This window comes from Odocoileus virginianus, chromosome 6, assembly GCF_023699985.2.
Source record: "Odocoileus virginianus isolate 20LAN1187 ecotype Illinois chromosome 6, Ovbor_1.2, whole genome shotgun sequence".
Lineage (NCBI taxonomy): Eukaryota > Metazoa > Chordata > Mammalia > Artiodactyla > Cervidae > Odocoileus > Odocoileus virginianus.
This window is the reverse complement of record NC_069679.1, coordinates 27,183,107-27,195,265: the sequence shown is the minus strand read 5'-3', so window position 1 is coordinate 27,195,265 and position 12,159 is coordinate 27,183,107. Positions and strand designations below refer to the sequence as shown.

Sequence of the window (12,159 nt, the reverse complement as noted above, 5' to 3'; positions counted from 1 at the left end):
GAAGCGTGTGTCATCCCCATCCCACTCAACATCTTGCTGCCTATCCCACCACCTGCTTCAGGGCTTTTCCTGGACTGAGACTCAGCTGGGCATCAATTCCATCTCCTCCTCCACCTTGTCAGATACTTCCTTTCCCCTGCGACATTGTCACTGAGCACTACTCTGGGGAAAGATAAAGGAAGGGGGCGAGACTGAACCCTTCCTTCCTGGAGTTGAGGTAGATGGGGAAGGGATGAGACCCAAATGAGAAGCCCAGAACCACATTCACTCCTTCAGGCAAGGCTGGATCCAGAGACTCTCTGGTCCTCCCTCTTGCCTACATTTTTGCTGCAGAGGGACCATTTTGCAAAGGTGGTGGTTAAGAGCACTATTTCTGGGCTAGATACTTGGGTTGACCTGGGGCAGTTCCTCAACTAATTCTTGCCCCAGTTTTCCCATTTGTAATGTGAGGATAATAATAATAATACCTGCCTCATAGGATTTGAGGAATCAATAAATACGATATATAAGTGAAGTGCTTTGAACAATATGACACACAGGTTAGATCCATGTTTTATGGAGCCCAAAGTTTACAAGTTGATACAAAATTAGATAAAGTAATAACACACAAAATACAAATTGTAGGGCTTCCCTGTGGCTCAGTGGTAAAGAATTTATTTAACCTGCCAATGCAGGAGACATGGGTTCAATCCCTGATCTGGGAAGACACCGCATGCCATGGAGCAACAAATCCTGTGCGTCACAACTATTGAGCCTGTCCTCTGTAGCCTCAGAGCCGCACCAGCCGAGTCCATGTGTCTCAACTACTGAGGCCCGTGCACCCTAGGGCTTGTGCTCTGCAATAAGTGAAGCCACTGCAAAGAGGAGCTCATGCGCTCCAACTAGAGAGCAGCTCCTACTCACCACAACTAGAGAAAAGTCCGCATAGCAACAAAGACCCAGTGCAGCCAAAAATAAGTAAACTTATTTAAAAAATACAAATTGTAAAAATACAAATTGTTGACAAATGCCAAAACATCACAAAAATTTGGAAGCCAACATAATATTTTTATTAATTAACCTCTATACATTTTCTTTCATTGTTTGGTTTCATACTCCTCGGTAGCCTCTTTATCCAACCACAATTTTGTAAAATCATTTTCTTTAGAGCAAATAGAAAGCAATCTTCCCCTAGCCTGGGAGAACAAAATTCTGTCTTTAAATTATTGATAGCAATAGTTAATTATTCACTTTCTTTCTGCCTCACAGCTCATTGACAATGCCATGTAAAACTTGAGGATGTTTAGCAAATTTGAGAAAAAGCTCTGATTTAGTTACTAAGTTGGCTAAGGAACAGACCATCCCAAACTTAGTGGCATAACACAGCAACCACTTCATTAGGTTCATAGATTTCATGAGTCAAAAATTCAGAAAGAGCACAGGCTGGGGATGACTCAATAGCCAGGCTGGAATCATCTGAAGGCTCATGTGTTCCCATGCCTGGACCTGGGCTGGGAGGGCCCGGGGACAAGGACACGTGGCTTCTCCATGTGCCCTGGCTTCCTCAAAGCACGGAAGCTCCATGACTCAGACATCTGTCATGGTGGCTCTCAGTGGGAGCGTGCCAGCTGTCAAGGAGAAGCTGCATGGTCTTTTATGATTTAACCACGGAATTAAGCAGTGTCAAGTTCCTCAAAATGTATTAGTTAGTGCCTCCAGCCCAACAGATTCAAGAGAAGGGGAATCTGCCTCCACCTCTTTTTTTTTTTTTTTTACTGTGCTTGGTCTTCCTTGCTGCCTGCAGGCTTTCTCTAGTTGTGGTGCGAGGGTGTCTCATTTTGGTGTCTTCTCTTATTGCAGAGCACGGGCAGGCAGGCTCAGCGGTTGCCCCGCAGCATGTGGAATCTACCCAGACCAGGGATTGAACCCGTGTCCCCTGCCTTTGAAGGCAGATTCTTAACCACTGGACCACCAGAGAAGTCCTGCCTTCACCTCTTGATAAGGGAGAGGTAAGGTTCCAGAAGATCATGAGGACAAGAGACATTGCTGTGGCCATCTTTAGAAAAATAAAATCTGCTACAACCTCTATCAAATTTCTCCCATATCTGAGCAATTGTAGATGTGCTAGCTACTTGTGGTACAGGAGTAGGATAATGCCTGTTTCTTGAAACCCCCACCAAATAAAGGGGGAAAAGGGCATTTAAGACATGATTGAAAACATCTCTTTCAGGAGAGAACTTCTGTTTTGACCATGTTTCAACAAAACCTATATCTTCCTTTTAGGGATTCCTATTTCTGAGTGGATGAATTTTCCACAGACTAGTTTTGGTCTGTATGTTTCAGACCTTATTTCTTTCCCTCCATCCTATTCTCCTTGTATTGCGGGACAATGTCTGCCTTGCACCTGTGTCACAATGCCAGGCAAGCTGGTACAGTGCGTGGTAGGAGTATTTTGGAAACTATTTCTAAACCAGAATGGCTGACAGTCACGTCACTATACAGGAAACCACGTAGCTATGTCCCACTGTGCTGAAATTTATGTACATGTCTCTAACCTGAATTCTCCTTAGTCAGATCCTAAAAATACCACTGTTGCATTAATGCTGACAGAGGAGAAAAAAGAGTGGGAAGACAGTGTTCTTCACAGCTGTAGATAATGTAGTTTACTTTTGCAGATTTTACTAACACATATGAATGGTCACAAGAACCTATTGCCTCTGAAATGCCCACAAGTGGTTCCGGATGAGGCCTGCATCAGTTCAGGTAGATGTAAATTCACTCTCCAGAGGGATGTATTTCCTCAGGACTCCTGTGGTCCTGGGATTGCTGTGGGACCGGCCTTGCCCACGGAGGGCACCAATGACCTTTGAAGGTCTGAGCCCAGTCTGGGGTAGAGGCGGGGCTTTCAGTCTAGAGAGTATAATCTTAAACTCTGCCATTCACCAGCCAGTGACTTTGTGCATTGCTTCATCTGTGACAAAATCTGAATAAATAAGTTGTTCTTTGTAGTTCTCAACATTTTACCTTTACTTTTTCATTAGAGTTTATACCTGGTTCATGCAAATTTAGAATTATTTCTCATTCAAATTATGTTTTGCTTTTTCATGGAACCATTATTAATTTTCTTTTCTGGCTGATTCTGTAATAATATATTTTCAATCTACTTTCAATAGGTTAATATTAATTTAGTTTCACTTGCCTCAAAAAAACAAATCATTATTGTTCAGTTATATAATGAATTGATAGTAAAATCACTCAGTCAGTTCAGTTCAGTCACTCAGTTGTGTCCAACTCTTTGTGACCCCATGGACTACAGCACGCCAAACTTCCCTGTCCATCACCAACTCCTGGAGCCTACCCAAACTCATGTCCATTGAGTCAGTGATGCCATCCAACCATCTCATCCTCTGTCATCCTCTTCTCCTCCTGCCCTCAATCTTTCCCAGCATCAGGGTCTTTTCCAATGAGTCAGCTCTTCGCATGAGGTGGCCAAAGTATTGGAGTTTCAGCTTCAACATCAGTCCTTCCAATGAACACCCAGGACTGATCTCCTTTAGGATGGACTAAGTTCACGATATTTCAGGAGAACACATCATGTCATGAGACAAATGCAATATCTTCTGCCATATCATTAAAAAAAGGATGTCACAGTCATCGAGGATTGCAACCACCATGGATGGTGAGCTGGTGAGTCCTGAAGGAACTTAGGAAGAAAAGAAAACCTGCCACCTAGCAGTCATAAGACTGCAGCCTCTCTGTATCGTGAACCCTGAGGAAACTCGGGATGTGAGAAAACAGGATACTGGCCCCAGATAGCTGAGGTGCGTATCAAAAAATGATTTTGGTGAGCCCAGGCCCTTGCATCTTCCCATACATAGAAAAGCACTAAATTTCTTAACTTACTATATCTGGTTTCTTTAATTAACAGTAATCATTTGATGTTCCTAGCCACCTGCATTTCGTTGCAAAATTCCTGTATGTCCCAGCTCCCTGCTTTGCCTCCTCAGAGCAGGTTCTCAGAGCTGTCTGGGATGCTGTCTCCTGGGCTGTAGTCCTCATTTTGCTCCCAATAAAACTTGACTCAAAACTCCCATGGTGTGCCTATTTTTTAAGTCAGCGTGTGCATAATGAATAGTTCAACAGGTACTTCACAAAGCTTTTTTCTATCATATTCATAATCTAAGTGTTTTCTGACTGGTCTCTTACCTTTACTACAAAGCTTGCCATTGAATTTTAACAGAAATTCCTCTAAACTCCAAGTGAAACCATTTGGTGTCCTTTAGGGGGCTCCCAAGAACTCTAGTATGATAGTCCTTTATGTCTCAGAGTAGAGAAGAATTCAGCAAGACACAAAGTGATAGATAAGAACAATTTATTAGAAGAGGGGCTTCCCAGGTGGCTCAGTGGTTAAAGAATCTGCTTGCCAGTGCAGAGACATAAGAGACATGGCTTCAATCCCTGGGTCAGGAACATCCGCTGGAGAAGGAAATGGCGACCCACTCCAGTATTCTTGCCTGGGAAATCCCATGGACAAAGGAGCCTGGTGGGCTATAGTCCATGGGGTCACAAAGAGTCAGACATGACTGAGTGTGCATGCACATGTTAGAACAGGACACTTACAAGGCTTACAAGCAAATGGATGAGAGGGGATGCCCTGGAGAAGTTAGTGGGCTACAGTTTCACATTCAAAGGAAAAGTGGGAAGGGAGAGAACAACATTTTATTCCTCATTCTTGAATAGATGCCATGCTTTCATCATCAGCTGCTCCTCCAGGTTGAGCAGGGGAGTTTTCTTGTCCCTACCTGTTAGTCTTCTTGTCCCTCCCTTTCCTGTCCCTAGCTAGGTACCCACGTTACTGTTTTTTATGCATGCAGAACAGAAAGCAGGTCCTAGGGGTCATTAACTTACTGAGCTCACTGGGCAGGATGCAGGTCTCAAGCCACCATTATTGTTTGGGGGCCTTCCGTGTGCTTCTGCTGCCTGGTTTTGTTGCTAAGCAAGCCTGCTTGGTTTTGTGGTTAAGCAGATCTGCTTTCGTGAGTAATCTTTAATTTACAGGGGTCTCCCATATTTTGTCTACTTACAGTCCCCTAGAGGAGTGAACTGTCACTAGAACCAGCTGCATGGAAGGGATAAGAGGTCTAGGACCAGAGTCCAGAGCCCCCTGCAGCTAGGTTGCCAGAATCTGCTCAGCGCCTGCCTCTGGGGCTGCCCTTTTGCTACTCCTAGGAGTACTCCCCTCTCTGGTATCCTGACACCCCAGGTCTGGAAGGGATGCTTCACCTGCAGGTTCTAGAGCCCTGCCAGAAGTTTCTGGAGAAGAGAGTTGACTCAGCTTCCAGAGGAAGACGAGAAGGTGCTGGGCTGAGGGAGTGACCTGGAGGTGGGGCCCAGTCTCCCTATAGGATCATTGCTCCTCGAGGCTGGCAGGTTCACAGTCAGTCCCATCCCACTGGAGCAGTCGCTGCCAGCCAGCCAGGGAGCTGGCATCCTGGCTGGGCCTGGAGTGGAGCCAAAGGGTCGGCATGGAGAGACTGACACCTAGGGGACCACCTGGCCATCCTCACCAGGTAATAACGCCACCGAGCCTGTTGGCATCACTCAGGGCAGGGCTTGGAGCCAGGGTGCATCTAAAGAGCTTGACACAGCTGAAACCAAGGTGATTCTGGTCTCTGGGGAGGGGCAGGGTCCTAGACCTGGGGTCTCTGCCTAGGCAGAGACTGAAGGAGGAAGGCAGAAGGTGAGGGAATCTGTGTTTAGGGATAGTGAGTGGGTGGGATGGGTGATTAACAGCCATAGAAGTAAGCCCCAGGAGACCAGAGTCCACCGTGAACAACCAGGCAGCCCCTTAGAGCCCCACCCCTTCCTTCCTCCGAAGGCTCACACACCACATCAGAGAACACATTGTCTGTGTGTCACAGATGGAGACCCCACCAGGTCCACAGCCTACTACCGCAGGCAGTGGAATTCCTGGATCCAGCTAGAACCCAGGAACCACCCTGTGCATCTCAGGAGATATGCCATCTCAAATCCCCACCCTCAAATTATTTTCCAGGCCCTAGAGCTATGAAGCTGCAACCAGGCCAAAGAGGCCTACAGACTGCTTGCTCTCACCCCACTGGTGCTTTCCCTCAGCCGAGACTCTTCAATCTTGGCCACAGACCTAAGCCAGAAGGACCGGCTCCTCAGGTCTCCCTTGCTGCCCCAGCCAGGGGCCATGAAAAATGTCAAGCTCACTGTCCGGGGGCTTTTATCTCACTCAAGAGCTGGCCAGACTTCTGGAGCTTGGCCCTGAGATCCAGGTCTGAGTGGCAGCTAGGTAAGCAGTTCCAACCTGATGCTCCTGAAGATTTGTTTGGAGCAGGCCAGGCACCAGGGACTCCTGGAGAAGACAGAGGGGGACCCTTCCATCGCAGGACACCTGCTGTCCCAGCCCCTGTCAGCCTGAGATCTGGAGGACCCTTTCTAAGGCAGACATTTATGGAAATGCCCTGATGTGGGCTAAGGGGAACTCAAGGCTGCGGGATCAGGAAGGTGGAAGGGCTGGGCTCCAATAGGAGCCTGAGCCCCAGGACCCAGCTGTGGAGGTGTCCGAAGCATCCACTTTCCTCTTCATCTCCCTGGAGAAGGCTGGACATCATTCTCTTCTACCCTTGCCTTCTCTAGGCCCGGCCCAGGGGCAAAATTGGCTCAGAGGCCCTGGGAGCCTGATTCTACCAACACACCTGGGAAGCGTCTTATTTGACGGTCCTGGGACTGGCTGAATCCCCAAGGCCTTCAAGTTGGCTCCAGGGGCAGACAAGCCTCAGGAGCAGCCTCACCCCACCTCTCACCTGCTGGAAGGGGAAACTGGAGCCTGCCTTGGCAGCAGAAGTGTGGCTGGTGGGGCAGGCCGGGGCATCCAGGACTTGCTCTGGGATGGGCCAATTGTGTGGTTCGGGAGCATCATCTCAGCCTGATTCAGAAGGTTCAGGGCTGGAAGCTGTGCCTGCAGCTCCCACTCCTGGTCTCCCCAGCCTCCCATAGGCAGGTTACATAGGGTGCCGGCAGGGAGAAAAGGCAGCCTGCTCATTTGTCTCTCCCAACTGAAGACCTCATTGTCATAGGTCCTCTGTACCCCAGTCTGGGGATTCCAGCGCCCCTCAGTCTCCCTTGAGCAGGGCCAGCGCTGAGCTCTGGAGGAGGCCCTGGGGTCACCATGCAGGGGGAGAGAGGGTGTCTAGGACTCTCAATAAGGAGGCACTCCCAGGATGTTACAGGAAGCCGGGCCAGGGGGCCCTTCAGGAGATCCTCCACAAATGTCCATTGTCAGTCTTTAGTGAATGAAGTAGTCCAGGAGGGAGGGTCTTTCAACAGGGAAGGTGAAGCCCCAGAACTCTTGAGAGAAAAGACATGTTAGTTGGCTCAATAACCCTATTTGTCTAAAATGCATCTATGAAATTCTAATGTTTAGATATCCACAGGGCAGAGGGGGAAATCTGCATGGTTTTACAAAGAAGCAAAGTCCTAAGAACCTTCTTATGGATTGTGAGCTCTGGCCTTGAAGGCCTGGGTTTGAATCCTAACTATGTCACTCACTTACCAGGGGATTCCCCGATAGCTCAGTTGGTAAAGAAACTGCCTGCAGTGCAGGAGACCCAAGTTCAATTCCTGGGTCATGAAGATCCCCTGGAGAAGGAAATAGCAACCACTCCAGTATTCTTGCCTGGAGAACCCCATGGACAAAGGAGCCTGGCAGGCTACCTACAGTTCATGGGGTTGCAAGAGTCAGACATGACTTAGTGACAAAATCACCATGTCACTTACTATCTCTGTGACCTAGGGCAAGTCAACCTTGCTGAGTCTCAATCCTCTCATCCGTGAAATGAGAGAACTATCTTACAAACTGTCAGGAGAATAAACTGAGTTTGAATATGTAGTATGCTTAGTATAGCACCTAGAAACATAAACATAACAAGTACTTAATAAGTATTAATAGTAATAAGAACAATTGTCTAGAAACTACTTACTTTTTTGCTAAGCATTCTACAGGCATTAACACATTCAGCCTGAAAACACTGTGTCAGGTTGATACTGTTATTAGTCCCAATACAATGAGGAAACAGAGGCACCGAGAAGTTTAGTAACTTGTCCTGGGTCACACAGCAAGTAAGCAGTTTGGATCCAAATAACCTAGCTGGACACCTGCATTGATCACTCTGTTCTCCTACCCCAGCAATGACCAGTCATTGTAGTGACTGTCACAGCCCGTCCTCCAGATGCTGTATTAGTGACTCTCTTAGAGGTGAAGAGAATGGACTTCACCCTAGGAAAGAGATCCTCCAGGGAATGATGGGCTTTCTGAGGTTGAGAGGCTCTCAATGACCAGAGGGGAAAATGGGCAGCAACATCCAAAATGGGCAGGGTGGCTGGCTGGAAAGCAAGCAATTGGGATGCTTCTTAGTAGTCCCAAGTGGCTTTAGAGTAGCCCACAGGCTGTGGCCCTGAGAATCGGGGGGTCTGGGGCTGCCTCTGCCTCTCCCCAGCATGGAGTGGGCATTGGAGCACAACTCCTCACAGGGACCAAGGTCCCAACCTGCACCTTCTCCATGGTGGATGGTGATGGAATTGGTGTGGGGAGGAAATGGAGCCAGGTGTCTAAAAAGTCACTAAATCCCTGTCAATTGCAACCTCTGGCTTACAGCCTGTGGGTGTCACTGCTGCCACTGATCCTGGGGAGAAGGGAGAAACCAGTCTACCTTGCTGGGAGGGTCATGTGTGCTCTGCCAGAGAACTGACTGGGGTGACAAAGACATCCAGCCAGAAGCCACAGGACAGGGAGGATTGAGGACCCAGGGGCACAAGCCTGATTGACTTTGCTGTGGCCCACTGTCCTTTAAACCTCTCTGTGGGGCTTGGAGAGCCTGTCCTGTGGACGCTGAGCCAGCCCTGGGCAGGGAGCACCTATGCAGGGCAGAGATGATTACTGGCAGGAGCCAAGGCTTTCGAATCACATGCACAGAAGCAGGACTGGTGGTGGGAGGATGCAGCACAGGAAAGAGCTTTGGTTTCATCATAGTGCTATCTCCTGACCCTGCAAGCATGGTATCACCTCTGCCTCAGATGGCAGGGTTTTATCATAAGAAATGTGTGCAGGGTGCCCAGGAAAAACTACACAGCGGGGCCCCAGGAAGAACAGAAACCCGGTGGCCCCCTAGATCCCAGCAGTGCCAAGGACCTCAGCGGTAGGGGTTGAGGATACCCGCCCCCCACCCCCCGAAAAGGGCCATGTCCCTGGGCAGGACTCAGCCACACCCCACCTGCCCTCTGCTTTTCTTCCTGCCACCTCTTTCTGCTCATCCTCTTGGCCCCTCGGAGCTTCTGCCCTTTCAGTTTCTTTTCCCATCTCATTGGGCTTCTCTGTGGGCTGATATGGCCTCGCCATCATCTTAACTGGAACAGGAACCGGCAACCCACCCCAGTATTCTTGTCTGGAGAATTTCATGAACAGAGGAGCCTGGCGGGCTAAGGTCCATGGGGTCACAAACAGACACGACTGAGCGACTAACACACGTCGTCTTAATACATTTTGCCCCCTGCACACGGTAATAGCCTGATGCTCTTGGAATTTCCCAATTCACACCCAAGAAAGGGTTGGTACCTGAGGCCGTGAGGGAGCGCTGGGCCCCTGGGACTCAGCCTCTTGGAGTCACATGCCCACTTCCTTTCCAGAGGGCTGGGGGGACACTGGGCAGCCGGGTCACATGCTTCACCAAGGGGCTGCCCTCCTGGGAGCTCTGGGGGTGGCTGACCCCAAACTGACATGTCCAGTAAGGTGGGCATCCCCTGGCCCTTCATTTCCTGCATTCTTCCTTATACTGTGCAATCCTGCCCCTGCAGGGAAGGGTTCTCACAAATTCTACCCCCTTTGAGGTCTGCCATTCTCTGACAGCCACGGCCCCAAGGGCAGTGGTAGGCAAAGGCTGTTTGGCCCCGCAACGCCTGGCGGCATCAGTAAGCATCTCAGGTACTGATCAGTGGGGCTTGCTCCTGAGCAGGAGGGACTCAGAGGTCTATTTCTCTCCAGAGGGAGGCCTCTACCTGCTGGCGGCTCACCGTGAGGGTCCTGGAGGCACGGGGCCTGGGCTGGGCTGACCTGTGTGAGTAACTGTGAATTGGGCTCTGGGGAGGTGGGGTTGCCGGGTCCTGTGGGAAAGGCCCGGGCAAGTGCCTAGGGGCTGGGCTGGGCTGGGCTGCCCAGAGTGGCTGCAGGGATGTTGGGAGGAACCTGGTGAGGCCCCTGGAGAGTGATGTGAGGAATTCTCTCTCACAATGGCTCCCTTGATGTTGGCAGTGAGCGAGGCAGACCCCTATGTGGTCCTACAGCTGCCAACCGCACCTGGAACGAAGTTTAAGACCAAAACAGTTACCAACTCCAGTCATCCTGTGTGGAACGAGACCTTCACTTTCCTGATCCAGAGTCAGGTCAAGGTAAAGGTCAGGGTATCCCTGGCCACCCACCTGAGGACAGGTTGTACCGCATACACGAATGTTTTGGGGTGGGGCTCAGGCAGAGACCCTGGGGAATGGGGTGTCTGTGTGCTCCAGCCTAGATGTGCTGTATGCGAGAGGATACGTGAATGACAAGGTGATGGTCCTCCCTAAGCCAGTCCATGGAGTGGAAGCATAAGAGCCCTCCTGACTGGGTTGTTTGAGGTTAAATGAGATCGTGCATGGAAGACTCCCAGTAAGTGCCTGGGACCTACCGTACCTTAGGGAACCAGTAAAGCAGGCATGGAACTGGTATCGGGGAAACTCTTTGAAAGAATTTAATTTCTTATAAAAACAAAAATTAACAGGGGTAAGTTAAGAACTTTGCTGATTTCCTTAACCACTTTCAGGCTTTACCTTTATTTTTATTTTGAAGTAAAAAGCGTGAAGGCATAATAATCTTTTCTTGCCCTTGACATCAAGTGAGGGCTCAACAGTTGTGAGCCACACTATGAGTTAATAACGTGCTAAGTTGTTGTTCTCGGGTCCCTAGAACATTCTGGAGCTGACCCTCTATGATGAGGACACAGTCACGCAGGATGACGCCTGGTTCAAGGTTCTCTATGATGTCTCTGATCTCCTCCCTGGAAGGCTGCTCCGGAAGACCTTCTCCCTGCGTGCCCAGGTGGGTGGGGGTCCCTACCGGCCCCACCTCTCAGCTCCGGGCTGAGGAAGTTGCGAAGTTTCTCCTGTCTATTGAGACGCTGCCAGGCCCTTCCCAGAGATTTTCACATTTTAATAGGAAAGGAGGAGGCTTAACTTGACTATTATCAGCTGAATCACTTAATGAAGGATTCTAGTCTTCTACAGGGAAGGAAGGTTTGGGATGATGTGAAAACTTCCTCATGTGCCACAAACACAGCTGGGTGTGCCCAGTTCTTCAGGGGGTGCAGGTTCATCACTCCTGCTCACCACTCTGACCCTCCCAAGGCCTGCATGATGGTCTGTGCTCTTTCTGCAGCAGGCAAAGCCTGGGGGCGTGGAAAGCAGAGTTCTGGGGTTGGTCCCCCTTGAGAGGAAGATGAAATGGACCCTTGGCCTCTTCAAGCCTCTTTAGGCTTGTGTCCCTTGTCTTCCCCTTCAGCCTTGCCAGCTGTGGGTAACCTGGGCAGGTAGCCCATTTTCCCCTAAGACTTGATTTCCTCATCTGTAAAATGGGAGCTGTTGTAACACCGTGCCTCCCTTGGAGGTGGCTTGAGATGATGAGACGACACACGTAATGGAGCTGTGCCAACTCCAAAGACACATGGGCATGTTGGCAACTGGTTCATCTTTAATTTCAGGGACCGGAGGAGCTGGACGTGGAGTTCCTGATTGAGAAAATGTGAGTGCTACCACCCAGCCCAGGGAGTGTCTCAGTACAAGGCTCTCCTGAGGAAAATATCCTTGATCCAGATCTTCCCATTGGTCTGTCCAGTACAGATGCATTGTTCCTCATCTCCCACCCCTGCCAGTCAGGGTGAGGGGACCCTATTAGAGAAATGAAATGAAGAAGGTGGTATTTTCTCTGCCCCACTCTCCCCCTCCCTCCCCACCTCCCGCTCTTCAGAAGCATCTCCCCACGCCCCGAAGAGTCATATCCAGGACTCAGAGAACACTCCTTGTCATTCAAGGAGGCCCCATCTGGGTGCAGCCCGAGCTAAGAGGGGG

General features: G+C 49.7%; 1 protein-coding gene across 1 annotated transcript in view; it reads left to right on the top strand.

The window, feature by feature from the left end:
- The first annotated feature begins 5,504 nt into the window (after positions 1-5,504).
- PLA2G4D (phospholipase A2 group IVD) overlaps positions 5,505-12,159 on the top strand; it is a 56,046-nt gene continuing 49,391 nt past the window's right edge. The window contains exons 1-5 of the mRNA XM_020906811.2: positions 5,505-5,549; positions 10,046-10,118; positions 10,313-10,449; positions 11,003-11,134; positions 11,793-11,833. Of these exons, the coding sequence (XP_020762470.2) occupies positions 5,505-5,549; positions 10,046-10,118; positions 10,313-10,449; positions 11,003-11,134; positions 11,793-11,833 (428 nt within the window). The remainder of the gene's footprint in view (positions 5,550-10,045; positions 10,119-10,312; positions 10,450-11,002; positions 11,135-11,792; positions 11,834-12,159) is intronic.